We start from the raw sequence: 17,347 nt of genomic DNA, 5'->3' as shown, positions 1-17,347 counted from the left end.
ATTGTGAGCAAATTATTGCAGAGAGGATCGAGTACGAATGTTATCTATCTATCGTAAGGGTATTCTGATGATATCGCATGATGCAAAAGAACACACCGAACCTAAGTTTACTCCAAGGTTTAATGTATCACTCTATGCCGGTCAGCACGGGACGATACGTACCGTACCACCAATTAAGGAGCACCAATTAAGGAGCACGGTCGAGAGGGATTTCTCTTGGACCCTCCCATGTTGTGTGGCGCAATATCCAAAGAGTATCGTCCAAGCCATGGCGATATCCAAACGGTATCGTGGCAACCCTTTTTTTTTCCTTTTTTTTTTTTTTTTTTTTGTTTTTTTTGTTGCCCACGCACATCCCTCTCTTATTCTCTTCTATGTTTTTTTTTTCTTTTCACGTCGCTCTTTTAATCTTTTTTTTTTCTTCTTGCTATTTCTTCGTCTTTTTTTTTTCTTCTATTTTTTCCTCCTTTTTTTTCATAATATTTTTTCTTATTTTTTCTTTTATTTTTTTTTTTTTATTTCTGCTTTGATCATTTTGATCTTAAGAGAAAAGGTAAAAAAATAGCAAATTGAAGATATGCTTATTAGGTAAGTAAAAAAAATTATAATTTTATTTTTTTCATATATTTTGAATGTTCTGGCTTGTAAAGTTTTTGTTTTGAAGAAATATGAAGTTATGCAAATATTTATGAACTAGGCTAGAATACTATTAATAGCACCAATAACTTAGTGCTATTAAGTTTTTCACCATTGGATTAAAAGATGTGCGGTTAGGATGATGTGGGTCTTCTTAGGGGTGAGTGGGTGGTTGGTTGAATAGTATAATCTAACAGGTAAAAATAATCAAATGGGTTAATCTAACGGCTGAAAACTTAATAGCATTAAGTGCTTGGTGCTATCGATAGCATAGCAGCAGGACTCTTTATTTATTTATAATTTATAAAAATTTAAAAATAAATATACTTGATAAAGCCATTATGTAATTTAATTTTAAATTATTTTAAATAAATCTAGTACTGAATTTGAGGCTGGCCAATTTGCATAAAAAACTTAATGATTTTGAAATTTTGCAATAGTGAGTGTTTTTTTTTCTTTTTTTTTTTTTCAGATTTGATCTGAATTTTCAGCAAATTGATTAAAATACTTTTATTTATTTTTCTCGTTTTTTTTCTTCTTCGTCTTTTTCTCTCCGACCCTCATCATCTCCTCCGCCATGTCTGCTGCGGTCCTTTGCGATGCCTTCTCTCCCTATGATGGGTGCTCAAAAAGGACTCAAAGTGGGCATGAGCAGGGGTAAAGCGGGTGGAGGTAATGAGATCGTGGCTGAGGCGATGCTCGTCGTCGCCCGTGAGGGTGAGAACGAAGACGCACTTCCGCTTCTCCAAGGAGCACAAAAGATGAGCCTTGTTCTTGTCTTTTTTTATGAGCTTGATTAAGTATTTTTTAGAAAGCGCTTAATATTTTTATACTCGTCATGATGAATAGTTTTTTTTTGGGGGGTGGGGGGGTGGGGGTGTGTTCACCGAAGCCACTGCATCATGTAGATTATCACTAATATTTTTCTGAATTGATACGGCATTGATCGCAAAGGTGAGCTTCCGGTGAAGTCTATGGCAATGGATGGCAACGGCGATTAAAAAAAAGAAATCCAAACGGTGAAAAAAAAAAAAGAAATAATAAAAAATAGAAAAGTATATATATATATATATATTTTCCTTCCAACGCTGTTATAGAAAGGTCAAAAATCAAAGAGGAAAGAAGAAAAAGAAAAGATCAAAAATTAAAAAGAAAAGAAAATAAAATTACATTGTTTAAGATAAATATTATATTTTTTGAGATAAAAATTATACTTTTTGAGATAAAATTTAGACTTTTCGAGTGAAAATTATATTATTTAGATAAAAATTGTACTATTTGAATGAAAATTTTATTATTTGAGATGAAAATTATATTTTTTAAACGAAAATTATATTTTTTTTAACAAAAATTGCACTATTTAAAATCATTTGAGACCATATAAAATAAAATTTGCACTTTTTAAAAAAAATTGTACCATTTAAAATTATTTAAAACTAAGTTATACTATTTGAAACTTAGCCTCAAACAGTTCAATAGTCTAAAACAGTGTAACTTTTATTTTGTATACTGCAATTTTTATTTAAACAATACAACTTTCGTTTCAAAAAGTACAACTTTTGTATAAAAAAAATACAACTTTATACTTTTGTCTTAAATAATATTATTTTTTTTCTTGTCATTTTCTATAGCAGTGACAACATATAATCTTCCCTAGAGAAAAAATATATTTTTTTTCCACCTATATATTTTTTTTCGGCTATTGCTCTTCCTCCCTTGCTTGACACTCCCACTCAATCGTCTTTAAATTCTTTGGTATCCTCGTTGCTATCGGCATCTGTAGCCATGCGCTCCGCAACACGCTCACCTCCGCATTGACGGCCAGGTTAAAGAGTGGAAGAGGAAAATGGAGAAGAAGCAAAGAAGAAGAGTGGGAAGACGAAATGGTAGCAAAAAATAACGAACAAGAGGAAAAAAAAAAAATCTATCCATTTACTGAAAATTCAGACCATATCTACAAAAACGAAAAAGATAGTCCATATTTGCAAAATTTCAAAACCAATAAACTTCTTATGCAAAGTGGCCTCTGAGATTTGCAATAAAAAAATTTTCAACTTTGAAAATTCAATTTTTAAATTTAGAAAATAAAAAATACTAATAAATATAAAAAATTAAATTTAAATAATTTAATATTTAAATTTATTTAATTATTCGTCATATAGTTTATTGTTACATATTTACATAAGATTTTACAATTCTTTTAAAAAAAATTTAGTAAAAAATAATTTTTCCCTTCAAATTTCAAATAAATATTTTTTAAAAATTAAACAAAACACTGAAATAATTAAATANTTTTTTAGATGTGTATATAAAATAAAATATGACTATGACTTACAGGAAATGAAAAGTAAAAATTGATTAACTTTAAATTTTTTTTTCAATTCTATTTAACCTAGTCATCATGAAATCTCTCGTCATATTGATGAATCATACAAATTCTATAAAAAATTTAAAAAATAATTTTTTTCTAATTTTATATTTTATAATTTTTGTAAGTTCGAATAAAAATAGAATTGAAAAAAAAATTTAAAGTTAATCAATTTTTACTTTTCATTTCCTGTAAGTCATAGTCATATTTTATTTTATATACACATCTAAAAAATCTACCACTATATTAATTGTTATAGGTAGTAAACTATACATAACTAATATTTATAATTATTTTAAAAAAATTTCAAAATTTAATTTTATATTATATATGTTAAAAATCTACTACTATGTCCTGGCACGGCCACGACACCTTAACCCTTAGTTTACTCCTATCAAATTTGAATGTTATAAAAAAGAAAATTTTTTAAAAAATAAACTGCCGAGAAACTGCGTTCCAAGTGTAGAAATAGCCGATTAGGTACACATATCCAATAACCCTCCCTTCTCTTTTATACAATCCTCTCTATAATAAAAATAATAAAAAGAAACAGGTAGAGACAACAATAGACGTACCAAGTATTCAGATCTCATAGGCCAAGTCGAGAACCATTGTAGAGATCGCCATTGCCGTATCTCCAACGAAGCAAAAATTGATTTCAACCCTCCGCTCAAATCATCACTTACCTCGGAAAGCAATGAGCTAGAAAGAATGCGATGGATTTGAGATTAAATACTTCAAAATGTTGTGTGTCCGCCGGACGAAGAATCTCCTTCCAACGTGCTGGCAAACCCATACAGCAATTTAGACTGCATACACAAACTAATGAATAGTCGGTCGTATCATTATGTCTGCCGACCCATCAACAACATGCAAGTCTAGCACTCCAGGAACTATAGAAGACTTGTTGCAATACTACTAATATTTTAGACCTATCAGGGAAAATATTTTGGCCTCCGCTAAGTAGCATCACAGATTACCTCCTTCCTACAATAAAGAATCTTTCTATCCTCTACAAGCATAAATAAAGTGGGGCATCAAATATTTATATCACTAAGAAGAACACACACACACACACACACATATATATATATATATATATATATATATAGAGAGAGAGAGAGAGAGAGAGAGAGAGAGAGAGAGAGAGCGAGAGAGCGCTAGGCTAGTATACTATCGATAACACGGAGGCCTCCGTGTTAGCAAGTAGTTTTCAATGATGCGGCTTCCAAATCAACGATCGGCTCTGTTAGACTTGATCTACACTATTAAAAGCATTTGGAAACTAAATTTCATAATTTTTCAATATCATTTGGCTAGTGATCAAAATGTCTCAAAATTGACAATTTTAATGATCGATGTGATGCGTTTGTCAATTTAACGGTATAAAACAATTCAAATCTGATAAAATTTTTATAGATATTTTTTTTCACTTTTAAAATAAGATCAGTACTTCTAATCTTAAATTCAAGTCTTTTATCATCATTTTTTATGATATTTTTATTTTCAGCTGTTCATTTTTAGACTACTCGTTTGATATGTAAATGATATCGAAAAATTATAAGATTTAGTTTTTAAATACTTTCAATAGTGTAGATCAAGTCTAACGGAGTTGATCGTTGATTTGGAAACCGCAATGTCGAAAATAACTTGGTAGCACGGAGGCTTTCGTGCTACTGATAGTATACCAGCTGAATTCTCTCTCTCTCTCTCTCTCTCTCTCTCTCTCTCTCTCTCTCTCTCTCTCTATATATATATATATATATATATGACGAGTGAAAAAAAAAAAAGAAGAGTGCTTACGAGATGCTGATTCAGATAAATGTACTTCAACTTTGCATTCCAAATGAATTTCCTTGGAGAAACAGAAAAGTTGGAAAGATGTATGTCTATGGAATTCAGATTGTTGGTTTGCCTATGAAAATAGAGTAAAGAATATGCCACTTTATGCATTTATAAAGTATAGTTCATGTGGAGTAACAGAAGATCTTATTCACTGCAGACCACTAAACATGATATGCACCCAGAACCGAATATAATATCAAACTCTATACTAGACAAATGCAGGATAATCAGCAGATAAGGAAAATAAATAACAATCCACGAAAGAACCCCAACTCCAAATTAGATTGAATTTAACAATACCCAGAAAAGGAGAGGGGTCGCCGCTGTAGGGCATAAAATAACTGGCCATATTTTCATCTGGCAATTCATATTATTCACCCATAAGCATCAGCTGATGCTGCGGAACACTAGTGATAACCTATCAGCATAACTGGCCGTGATCTATGAACATATGTAAAATCTAATGGATGACCATATCGACAGCTACAATAGGATGAATAGGAACTTGTTGCACGACAACATGTAAATTGTAACTAATTTGCATGTACTCAATTCAATCACCCAAGATTTCATGAGGCCATTATTTTCTACTTCTAAATCAATTATATATTTCCCTAATCTTGATTATAACAAAGACTATTTTCTAAATTAGGCAGATAATGATGGAGAACCTTCTATAATCTTATTCACATCAATTAAGACACCCTCACCCATTCCAAGAATCCGTATGCTGGAATCATGATCGGTTATTTCTAAGGACACAAGATTAAAACCCTAACCACACAAGATCAAAACGATAAATATTAATCACGAGCTAAAGTAAAACACAAGCATAACTACTAAAAAACTACGAAAGTGCAACCAGCGATAGCATGATGCCATGACAATTCTAACAAATTGTAACAAATCCAGATGTATTACTCAAAACCACCCACCAAAGATTTGATTGGGCCATTATCGTCCACCGCTACATCAATTTGTATTTCCCTAATCTTGCTTAGGGGGTTAAATAAAAAAGAGGCTATTATCTAAACATCAATTGAAACGGCCATCCATACCAAGAATTAGAAAACAAAACGAACACAAAGCAATCAAACTTAACACGAACCCTAGCTGACCGCTAGAAAAAATCAGGATCCCCCTACTTTCAATCACACAAGATCAAAACCCTAACTACACAAGATCAAAACCCTGACGACGCAAGATCAAAACCCTAACTGACCTGATCGCCTCAGGCGACGGCGATTGGCTGAGGATTCGTCTTCTTCTGGGGCTTATCCGCGAAGTCCTCGGGGTTGTAGACGACGGTGATGAAGAGGGAGCAAGAGGGGCACCGGGCGATCTCCTCCCCGGCGCGGAGGTCGTCCATGGTGATCTGGAAGAGGTCACCACAGGGGCAGGGGTAGGTGTACGCCTTGAGCTCCTCGCTCCACTCCATGTCCTCGATCTCCACCTCGTCGTACGACATCTCAAACCCTAGATCGAGATGCGACACGAGAACGACAAGAGAACGGGAGTAGGGGAGCGGGGAAACAAAAACCCTTGGGTTCGAGGGTATATTTATAGGGGGAAAAGAAAAGGCGGTGTAGGTAACTATCGGATCGGGTTGGATCCGGTACCCGTTAAGGGTCTTTAGGTGCAAATTTGGACTCATAGTAAGTTCTAAGATCCTTTATTATTGAACATAGTGTCACATATGTATTAGTTTTTGTTATTTTTATCATTAACACTAATATTAGCTGTTATTTTTTTTTGTTCTCTCCTCCATATTTTTTTAAGTTTTAAAAAAGCATATAAGTACTTTTTATAAATTTTATTTTTAGATGAAACAAAAATTTTCCAATCATCACACGAGGCTAGCTATTGTAACCGTAGCTTTAGCTTTTTGATTTATACAAAGGGAAAGAAATTATTCTATTCCATCATTCGAATTCCTGCAAATTTTTCTTATATAGCAAACTAGGAGACAGTTAAGTACACGAACATGCTCTTATATTCTACAACTGTAAGATGTAATGGGATTTTTTTGTAGGCTTCAATCCTTTTAGTTTGAATTACAAAAATATGGTAGAACTTTAACAAAACCAAATTAGTTTTCTTGCAAAGTTGGACTAAGAACATAAGAAGACCAAAATGTTAAACAAATATAGAGCTAAAGAGGAGAAACACACAAGAAAAGAAATTCAAGATAAACAACAGCAAAAGGTATGCAGTGCACACTACGAAAAATTCACATTCATTCTCATCACCAAATTAGAATAACTAGGATTGTTAGGTACATACAGAAACCCGAAACGTTGATTCGCTCTCTCTCCTTCCGAATCTTAAATCCCAAGTACATGGTGGTATTATTATCCCACTCCGATTTTATACAAGGGACCGAAAAATTTACACAAACAGCCCCTCCGTGGCTCTAATCACACTTGCCATATGAAGCAGTCGATCTTTAACTCACCACATCTTGTTGGGTTTTACTGTAAGAAGCTTAATGGCTCAAGGAAGGTTTGTGGATTACTGCTGATTCTGCTGCCTCTGTTGTGGGAAATTGGGGTTTTGTGTCGGGTTTGGAAGGGTTACCATACCAGGTTGGAGATTTTGAACATTCGTCTGCATGTTTCCAAATACGCTTTGTTGCTGTTGTTGCATTCCCACCATGCTGGAAGGGTTTGAGGCCCCCATACCGAACACTAGTTTGGGAGGGGGGACAAAAAAAAAAAGAAGCTATTTTAGTCGCAACATCGATGACTAGTATGAACAAATGAACACAGCAAAATCTAAGACGGATTCGAGTAGCGTAATTATGATTGCACAGTAACAACATCTTCAGTATCAATACAGATTGTCAGAACGTAACAATACCGGTAACGAAATTTAAGGATCAGAAAGAAGATATGCCCTTTCCGAGTTTTTGGGCAAATGTCACTAATGACCAGTCCAACTACTCATAACTTCTCTTATTACAGAGAAAAGGAATGAAACATACAACACTATTCCAACTAGTCCTCACACCATAAAATCATTCAACTGCAAATACTATTCTCAGTCACATAATCCAATTTCAATATTACTATTTTATAGTTTAGAGAAGGAAAAGGTTGAATCACATACTCTGATCATTTAGCATTTGGGAAGCATGATTCCTTTGAGGATGTCCACCATTTAACCCAAACTGATCCAAAAGAAGAAAAAGTAAGTCATACACGACACCAAAAAAAAAACCCATGAAATTACGTAACATACTTAACTGGTAGTCAGAAATCAGCACAAAAAAAAGAGGAAAAAACATTGTCTTGCTAACACCTAATACTTCTCAATCAGCAATTTTTTTTTTTTTCTTGGGGGGCGGGGGGGAGGGGGAGAAAAAGAAAAATGGAACTCTTTGCCAAACACTGACCTGCTGCATTCGTGGCAAAAATGATTGTGATTGCATTGCGGTTGAGATGTTTGAAATCTGAAATAGAGAAAGAATATAAGAACATACATATTCTTACCAAGTTCTGCATTACTTTGTCTGCTATGTACATCAGAATATCCATAGCCCTCAAACTAGTAAGTGGTTTGCTTTTCTTGAAGGTAAAGCTGGACTACTAACAAAAGTCAAAAGTCACTATTATAATATCAACAAAGTGAGTTTCAGCATTTAACCACATAGAAGGTGAGTGGAGATAACTAGTAGAGGTTATGGTGACACGCTAACTTTCTTATCTGCTGCAAGAAGTCCAAAAAATAAACTCGAATAGATTGAAAGAAAAATTGCAGCTAATTTAGGCTGCAATAATCCAATCAGGAAAGAAACAAACTTACCATTTGAGAGTTAGGTGATGCCTGGGCGGCATTTAACAAAGCATTGTTACCAGCTCCAGTGAACTGGCTCAAATGGCTCCTTAGTTGGCTTCCTTGGTTGAGTTGGTTTTGTGCCATGTTCTGCTGCATAGATTGCATCTGTCTATTTTGGAAATGTTGTGATAGTGACTGGGAGTATTGCATCTGGTGCTGTCCAGGGAGCTGCAGAGAAAAATCAGTCTTTAATTGAGGACAAGAATGCAATCAAATCAAGAGCACTGACAAGGGAAAACAATTGGGTTTTGCATAATTGCCTGCTGCAACTTTTGTTGAGCCTGACCCTGTAGATCATGCAGCTGAGACATTGTACTCTGCAAAGAATATATAAATCATACAACACCAAATTGTTGCTAAGGATATTGGTGGATACTAAAAATATTACAGATAAATAATCTCCAAAGAAATAGTACAAAATACAAATAATACAATAAATAGTTGCAAGAGTAGAAAACAGAATGATTTTTAAGTATTTCCATCTAAAACAACAGCAAATGAGATAGAATTTCAAAATTTGGGAAGTAAAAACTGTAGAAATTAAAAAATAAATGCTACTGAAGAGACGGTCTAAGCCACTCTTCTCAGTCAGAATTAGAAAAATAAAAACGTTTCCAACTAGAGTGCAAGGTCACAATAATGTCCAGGAGCTGCATTTTCAATGGTTTCCTCTTCTTTAGTGTAAAGAAAGAAGAGCAAAGTATCTTAAAAGATCACAGAGAATTATGAATCTACCCTCCAGATGATACGCATAATCACTTGATGTCTGCTAAATAATTTCCCTTCGCTTCCTGCTATGGTCTTTAATAATGTGTTAAATCTTTTGATCATCAAATACTGCTATTCCGATGCTATATAAGAGCAAAGAGAATATTAAGATAAGTCATAAAAGTTTTAGTATACCCTCCAACTGTGCAAGTATGTAATATTTAATATCACGAACTTTTCAACTCCCTTTCAGTAGACGCAGTTACTTTAGCATGATGCATCTAGCACTAGCCTTTTGCCATCTCTATAGCTTTGAAAAATGGAAACTGATTTAGAAAGTGAACAAGTTTTCGCAATCTACACTATTCATCAGAACTGAATCTTGAAGTAGCAAGAAAAGTATACAGCTGTTCCTGGTGCACAACATAAATGTTCACAACGTTTAAATTAAACACATAGTTGTCTCCAAATATGCAAGATCCAATCAAGAAAAAAAAAATGTACATACATAGATATCTTTGGGCAAAATCAACCAATACATATATATCCTTAAAGGTCAGATATTTATATATAACCCTCAAGTTCAGTTTCTTGCTAAAACATCCATTTATCAAGTGAAGATGGAGATGGAGATAGAGTATTGGTTTCATATTAGGAAACTTTCACAAAGACGGGCATTTTTGTAAGAACAAGAGTTTGTATGTAAGATATTTACCAATTAAGGGTCTATATGAAAATTTGGATTTTAAATGTCTATACATATGTAAATAGATAATTTGGCAGAGACATCTCAAATTAATAGTCTTACCTGTCCCAAAACCCCAGGAGTTGAAGATGGCCTCAACTGCTGTTGCGAATGAAGTTGCTGCTGGTGCTGAGAAGGCACTTGCATCATTTTCTGCCTCTGCTGTTGCTGCTGTTGGAGCTGCTGTTGGAGCTGCTGCTGTGGTGACGGGGTGTTCATCATATTCGTGCTAGATCGAGGGGAATTAGCGTATGGCATTGGAGGTGTAGATGCATTATCAAAATTACCAGTTCCTGATACACCCGAAGGTGATGGAGCTGATCTCCCAATTTGTTGTGCTCCGGGAGCCTACACGTAGAATCAAGTAACAAAGTAATACACAGTCAGCCTAAACTCTTCCTAATGTTTTACTGGGAATAAAGAAAAGACCATATTTATCTACAAAAGACAATGTTGAAAAAGGTATAAGCTCTGTTGTAGAATAGAATGAGTATTGAATAGTCAGTTGGTAGCGTCAAATGTAACTTATTCTTTTAGCTACATTTAGCCAATGAATTCCTTGAGACTGTCATACATAATTAACTAATAGTTCTGCAGTAATTAACTGTTAGTTCTGCAGGTGTGAATATCATCTTACAGGTTGTTACTTCAAAATTCTCTGAGAAATAAATTTCCTAACAAACATCAAACATCTGTTCTCTTGTATTTCCAAACAAAAAGCTAGATACGTGATAAATAAAACCTGAATTGGAGTTCCCTGGTTGTTCACAGCATTAGATGTAAATGCAGGAGTATTTTTTGAGTAGACACCTGGACAGAAGAACTATTAGTTCGAACAAAACTGAATTAAGTAAAATAGATTCATCAAATATCTTAAATAACTTCATACAAAATATAACCAAGAAAAGGAATAGATCAGTGCATAACTAGCATATGCAATTTACCAGAATTATCCCCAAAATTTTGTGTATTATCTCCAAAGGAGAGCACATCCACTAAATGACTAGGAAGAGAAGACGGCAGCTGCCTTTGATCTCCAGGCATCCGTAATCCTGGAAATCAAATCTTTCTTAATTAATTAAGGACCAATAAGTCATACGTAGTGCATAAAATACAGGCATATCACATATTCTTTAAAAACAAACAATAAAGGTGTTTTACATAACTACATAAGTATCCTCGAAAAATCATCTATTACACATATACCCATGTAAATTTGAATTTTTACATATTGCCACTTATCTCAAGTTAGGTAGTCATCCAATTTATATGTAGAAGTTAATTTTTATACCTAAATAAGTTATTTGAAGAAGGTATTTTTGTAGCACAAGAAAATAAATGTATGAAATTTGTTTCTTGAAGGGCGCATAAGAAAATTTTGCTCTCGGTGGGATATGCACACGAATAGATATTTCTGTATGAATATCTCTAAAAAAATTTCATAGAAATTCCAGACAATTTTGAGAGAAAGATATATAAAAAGCAACAACACCTTCGCCAAAATTTACTGCAGCTCTAAGTAGGTTCTCTTGTTCTTGAATTTTTGCAGCTTGCACCTTATCGAGGGTTGGCACAAGGGATGGTCCTTGACGTGAAGCTAATCCGTAAGCTTTGCGACAATCAGCAATGACTTTCTCAGCAGCTTCACAGGCTGATCCGATCATATCAATTCTAGCCTGAGAAACTCCAAATGTTATTATCACACTTTGAAGATGAAAATTAAATGAGCATCTTATTCAACATATCTCATTTGTTCACTCAAGGGGCACGTGGTAATTGGTTGATAAGGAGTATGACAAGTCGTCTACAACTGTATATTATAAACAATTTCTAATTCATTTTTCTCAAAATATGATTAAAATATGATTACTCACCACGTACGTAGAATTAATTATCCTGAGTTCATCATTACAAGGACCTTGCAATGAACTAAAATCAAATTCCTAGGTTGCAATCACAAAAATGAAAACTTCATGCCATACAAGTTATCACCAAATACCTCCAAGCAGGCCCTAGAAGCAAATTACCTTTAACTTCTCAATTTGTGTATGTATGGGGAGATTTGTTATTCCGTATAACAATTGCTCCCTCTTCGTATTATCCTCTGCTTCCATCTCCGGCAATAACTTTGATGACAGCATTACAGGCAGTACTGCAATAATTGAACCCATAAATCAGAAAATGTTGGATAAGAAAAATCAAAAGTTAGGCATTGGAAATGCAAAATGTATGTAGCCTAACTCGGTTCAGGTTTCGTATCACACACAAAGTGGGTTAAACAAATGAATCCTCAAAAGCAATTATATGGGATTAGTCATATGAATCCTCCTTTGCCACTCGCACCTACAATGAGCCGTGACCTTCCATAAACTGATAAACATGCATGCATTACACTTTTGGCACCAAAATATCGAGAACTGTTTTGCAAGCAAAATTATTTACATAAATCTGCAGAAGCACTAAAGAGTATAAATTTGCATACAAAGAAGAAATAAATTTGCCCCAGTTTATAACATAGAGAACAGAGATTGGTATAACAGCATACTTGCGGCATTTTCCGCACTAACATTTCTCGGATACACGGCGAACGCCTTGGAAACTTTCTTGATGTCTTCCACAATGTTGAAGAGCTCCATGCTTACCATGGAAAACTGTCCGATTACGTCTTGCCTGCAATAGAAAGCCCCAGAATATCATTGACAGGCAAGGGAAAATCATCTTTAGATCCTTGCACAGCAGTGAAATTGCAGATTTACCCCCTAAAAACTTTAATTATGAGAACCGAATATGAACTAAGTATAAGCCATTCTTTCGACATACTTTTACCGCCTTTTCTTTTCATTTCTAATTTCTCTATTTCATCCCTGTACCATTCTACATGAATGCTAAATCCGAGTGCCTATAAATATCTTAAAAAATAATTTTTTTTTTTCAAGCTACGAAATTAGGAGTTCAACTAGCCCAGACAAATCTACAGCACTTTGAGACTTCGAAGGGATACATTCGACAACTAAACAATTTTTTTGCAGGATAAATCCACGATGAGCAAATTTTTGCAGGAAGAGACAAGCTAGGACTAGAACATGCCCCCAAAAAATTCTTCTTTATCCGATCACGCTTAGCAAAAACTTCCAACATCTACGAAAACAAGGAAGAAAATCTAGGGCTGAGGAACTAAATTTAGGGTTTTGTGGGGGCTGGGGTGGGGTTTTGTGGAGAGGGTAGTACCATTTGGGGGAGGAGTTGGCGCGGGCGTAGGCGTCGAAGTCCCCGAGGATGCGGGAGATGGCCTTGTCGAGGCCGAGGGCGCGCGTCTTCACCGACTCCAGGTTCAGCTGCTGCACCACCGCCGCGTTCAGCCGCTCCGCCGCCGGCCGCGGCGCCGCCGCCGCCTCCGCCGCCGCTCCGGGCGGCGGCTGCTGCTGCCCCTGGGGCGGCGCCGCCCCTCCTCCCATCTCCATCGCCCCACCCCTCGGTTTGAGAGGTAGTAACAGAGAGAGAGAGAGAGAGAGAGAGAGAGAGAGGGGAATGTGTTGGCTCGGCCTCGTCCCTGGTGGAGAGAATCGGGGAAGAAGAGAGGTGGGAATGGATCGGGCTTGAAGTGGATCGGGTCGGAATGAACTAGAGTCCAACAGTCCAACTACATTGAAAAAATTTTACAGCGTTTAGAGTGCTTTATATATATATATATATATATAGAGTGAGGCTACTATGCTATCGGAAGCACGGAGCCTTCCGTGCTTCCAACTCGTTTTCGGTGTTGCGACTTTCGAATCGTCGATCGGCTCCGTTAAACTTGATCTAGAGTATTTGGAGTACCTAGAAAATAAATTTTATTATTTTTCGATATCATTTGCCTAGTGATCGAATGAGCTCAAAATCAACAAATTTCAATGGCCGTAGTGAGCCGTTTGCAAGTTTAACGGTGTAGAAATATCCAAATCACGTGAAATTTTGATAGAAAATNGATTATTTACCTTAGTTTTTAAATAATTAACTTAAAAATCTGATTACTAATATGATGTTTCATTCTAAACTTTTAATTATAATATTCATTTATCAAATACTATAAATTTTTTAAACAATTTAAAAAATTTTTATCGAACAAAATATTTAATAGTCCAAATAAGATCTTTGTAGCATTAATTTATATTTTCGTATAAACGTATGTAAACTCCCACAAGTATACTTTTTAATTCTTTAATTTTTTAATTAAAACAAAATTTTTTTATTAAATTCGATCATTTTGTTAACAATTAACTATTAATTATTTTGTATTATTTGGTATCAAGCGGTTAAATTATTAAATTTAATAAATTTGCCTAACAAACATAATAAAATTTTTAATTTACTTAAACTAAATCATACAATCTAAAAAAAACCAAAAAAATAAAAGGTTAAAAAAAAAAAAAAGTATCAGCAATAAAAGATTTGGGGAAGTCATCTCAGAATGCCCTGTAATCAAGAGTCCCATTCTCATAAATCTTTACTCATTTGCTTTTGAATATAATGGACCAACAATTCACATCATCATCACAGGAAAAAAAATAAAAAAAAAAATTCCGCAGCAGCTTAAGCTGTTTTCGCAACACGAAAAGCAGAAGCCATGTATGTAGGCGAAAGCTGCTGTGTTCGCAAACTATTACAAACTTTGTGCATAATCACAGGTTTCAACGAACCGATAAAATGCAACCCCTTCTGTAAAATTATGTTTGTAACTGAAACATTACCGCCGTTAAGTCCCTCCTGAATCGATTATAACAACTTCGTTATTTTATAAATTTTCATCGTTATTACAACGGATGATACATCGCAGCATTTGATCTTAATAGCAAAGTTAAGCTACATCAACCTTCTTCTTATGTACAAACTGCGCCAGCCGGACAGCGACGTAAGCATTCCGATCCACGTGCGAAAGAGCCTGCGCATTGAAGAGTTTCAGCTTAGTTCCACATATTTTAAGATGTCCACAAAGCATAGATTAAATCTGGAATAATTTTATAAGGAAATGGATAAGCAAAAAAGGAGGCTGTTTGGATGCTTGATCATTCTATCTTTAAATATCTTGTCCATTCTTAGTGCTCGTTTGACTCAGCTTCTTGAGAAGCTTCTCTATCCGAGAAATAGAAGCCTAGCGCCCGTTTGGCAAGCACAAAGTTAGGAGTTAGATAAGCTTACGGGTTCTAAAAGCAAAAGTTCCAATTTGAAGCTCCGTGCTTGTAGCTACAATGCGGAGCTTGTGAGGTATTTCAAGTATACAAATGAAAAAGAAAGAAGCTTTTTTTTTGCAGAAGGCCCTGGCCAAGTCAAATATGATATTACAATGCAGCAAGTAGATAAAAGTTCGTCATACAGAAGGGGTCGGAAATAACTCACTCCATGTTCCATTGTTCCGCTGGAAAAGCACTCAACTTTCTTCATCATCGCTTAGAATTGTGACAACTTCTGGCCTGCTCTTCACTGTATGTGGAGACACACCTGTTAATCAATGAAGTTTACCAATCAAATGAGAGGAAGGGTATTTCTCAAATCTAGATTCTCCATCCTCTTATAAGATGAAGCTCGAACACATCTGTCCTACTACACGAATCATGTATTTGTTGAAGTTTTAGCACTACGTTTTAGAGGATTAATATCGAGATAACAACCAACGAAAGCAATTTGACATTTACTCATGGATTGTCATCTTACTGAAATACGTACAATTTGAATACATATGTACATACAACAAATTGCACACGTATACATGAATACGAACATAGATTATTGCCAGACTCCCTAGTTTCACAGTAGGTGCAGTTCTTATAAATGAGGTTTCAAGTTTCAACTGAAACAATAGTAACTATCTAACCTCAGATGAACAAAATCTAAGAATTCTGTGCGTATACAATATGCAATAAACCACGTTAGATCAAGTAATCATCAGCGAATCCATATGTGAATGACCACTAATCAATCACACAAATAACATACATATCAAATATTTTCAACATATACTGATCAGCTAATTTGCCTGCGACTGAGGAGATTTTATTTGCTTTCAAATTGACAAAGTTGCATTCACATCTTAATAATAAGCTTAAAAGATTAACTTAAAAGCCCAAAAAATCAACTAAAATTTCAATTTTCTACAATATGACTAAACCAAAAGTCCAGGATTTCAAAAACAGGAGCTTGATTAGTAACTTATTTCCCTTTTTACAGATAAAAAAAAAAGAATCTAAGAAAAAGCCATAGGCCTATGATAGATCAGGAAATCTGAGTAAATAACATTATGTTCAAAGCTTAATTAATTAAGAAAATGACAATTGCAAATATCCCCAAATTATAGATCATCAGGGTAACATTGACCAAAAACCACCGGGGATCTTAAAGGTGTCGCTTTTTAGCCCAAGCAAATCACGAATCAACTAAATTCCATCAATTCCGAGCAATTTACCACAGATCAAAGCCACAACTACGCGAAATCACAAACCCTAACCGCGATCTCGGATCTCACCTTCCACGAAGTACTCGGACGAGGGCCATCCCCGCGCGGTGGTGAAGGAGAGCTCCTCCTCCTCCGTCATGGGGCTAAAAACGTGGGCGCCAACGATCTCGACGAGGCCGAGGGCCCGGCCCCGCCTCCGCCGCCCCCGCCCCAGCGGCCGCGGTGGCGGGACCCAGTAAGAGGCGCCGGGGACGAAGGGGAGCCACTCGGGGGCGGATCGCCGCGCGAGGACGCGGTGGATCGCCTCCTCGAGGCGCCGCGCGCCGAGGAGCTCCGTCTCCGGCGACTCAGCCTCTATCTCCACCTCGACGAGCTCCACCTTCTCGGGGCGGCTCGAGCGGCCGCGGCGGCCGCCGACGAGGACGGAGGCGGCGGAGGGGAGGCGGGCGAGGGCGTGGACGGGGTCGCGGACTAGGGTTTGCGAGAGGAGGCGAGCCATGAGAGAGAGAGAGAGAGAGAGAGAGAGAGAGAGGAGATGGGAACGGTAATGGAGAGGTAATGCGTTGGATAACGCAAGCGAAGGGTGGTTGTATGGGTATGTGTATCAACTTTTTAAACCCAAAAAATTACGGATAAAACGGGTGGGTACCCATTAAGCTATGGATATTTTGGATAACCCGCGGGTATCCCGGATACCCGCACATTTATTTTTTAATTAAAAAATATACTTTTTTAATTAAAATATATATATTTTTATTTATTTATCCTAATTTCTTAT

At 35.8% G+C, this 17,347-nt stretch overlaps 3 protein-coding genes across 7 annotated transcripts; all 3 read right to left on the bottom strand.

Moving 5' to 3' along the window:
• Positions 3,412-6,380, bottom strand: LOC109725273 (diphthamide biosynthesis protein 3). Of its 3 annotated transcripts, none has more exons than XM_020254395.1 (2): positions 6,072-6,380; positions 3,412-3,826 (listed from the first exon to the last, which is right to left on the bottom strand). In XM_020254395.1, exon 1 carries the CDS (start codon positions 6,315-6,317, stop codon positions 6,081-6,083), a length of 237 nt encoding a protein of 78 aa, XP_020109984.1. In that variant the 5' UTR covers positions 6,318-6,380; the 3' UTR covers positions 3,412-3,826; positions 6,072-6,080. The 3 variants fall into 3 exon arrangements, with proteins under 3 accessions (XP_020109984.1, XP_020109983.1, XP_020109982.1); XM_020254394.1 differs by having other exon boundaries at positions 3,412-3,813; XM_020254393.1 differs by having other exon boundaries at positions 3,412-3,787.
• Positions 7,058-13,695, bottom strand: LOC109725006 (mediator of RNA polymerase II transcription subunit 8). 3 transcript variants are annotated; one of them, XM_020254042.1, is made up of 12 exons: positions 13,368-13,694; positions 12,685-12,809; positions 12,167-12,291; positions 11,632-11,815; positions 11,084-11,191; positions 10,882-10,949; positions 10,203-10,487; positions 8,947-9,003; positions 8,654-8,854; positions 8,341-8,433; positions 7,958-8,018; positions 7,058-7,536 (listed from the first exon to the last, which is right to left on the bottom strand). In XM_020254042.1, exons 1-12 carry the CDS (start codon positions 13,598-13,600, stop codon positions 7,361-7,363), a joined length of 1,716 nt encoding a protein of 571 aa, XP_020109631.1. In that variant the 5' UTR covers positions 13,601-13,694; the 3' UTR covers positions 7,058-7,360. The 3 variants fall into 3 exon arrangements, with proteins under 3 accessions (XP_020109631.1, XP_020109633.1, XP_020109634.1); XM_020254044.1 differs by lacking the exon at positions 8,341-8,433 and adding an exon at positions 8,244-8,300 and having other exon boundaries at positions 7,361-7,536; positions 13,368-13,693; XM_020254045.1 differs by lacking the exons at positions 7,058-7,536; positions 7,958-8,018 and having other exon boundaries at positions 8,341-8,436; positions 13,368-13,695.
• On the bottom strand, positions 14,601-17,144 carry LOC109725207. Its single transcript, XM_020254309.1, has 3 exons — positions 16,639-17,144; positions 15,516-15,617; positions 14,601-15,060 (listed from the first exon to the last, which is right to left on the bottom strand). Exons 1-2 carry the CDS (start codon positions 17,066-17,068, stop codon positions 15,547-15,549), a joined length of 501 nt encoding a protein of 166 aa, XP_020109898.1. The 5' UTR covers positions 17,069-17,144; the 3' UTR covers positions 14,601-15,060; positions 15,516-15,546.

Source organism: Ananas comosus, linkage group 19 (assembly GCF_001540865.1).
Source record: "Ananas comosus cultivar F153 linkage group 19, ASM154086v1, whole genome shotgun sequence".
Lineage (NCBI taxonomy): Eukaryota > Viridiplantae > Streptophyta > Magnoliopsida > Poales > Bromeliaceae > Ananas > Ananas comosus.
Note: the sequence above shows the minus strand (reverse complement) of the source record. Positions and strands in the feature narration are given on the sequence as shown.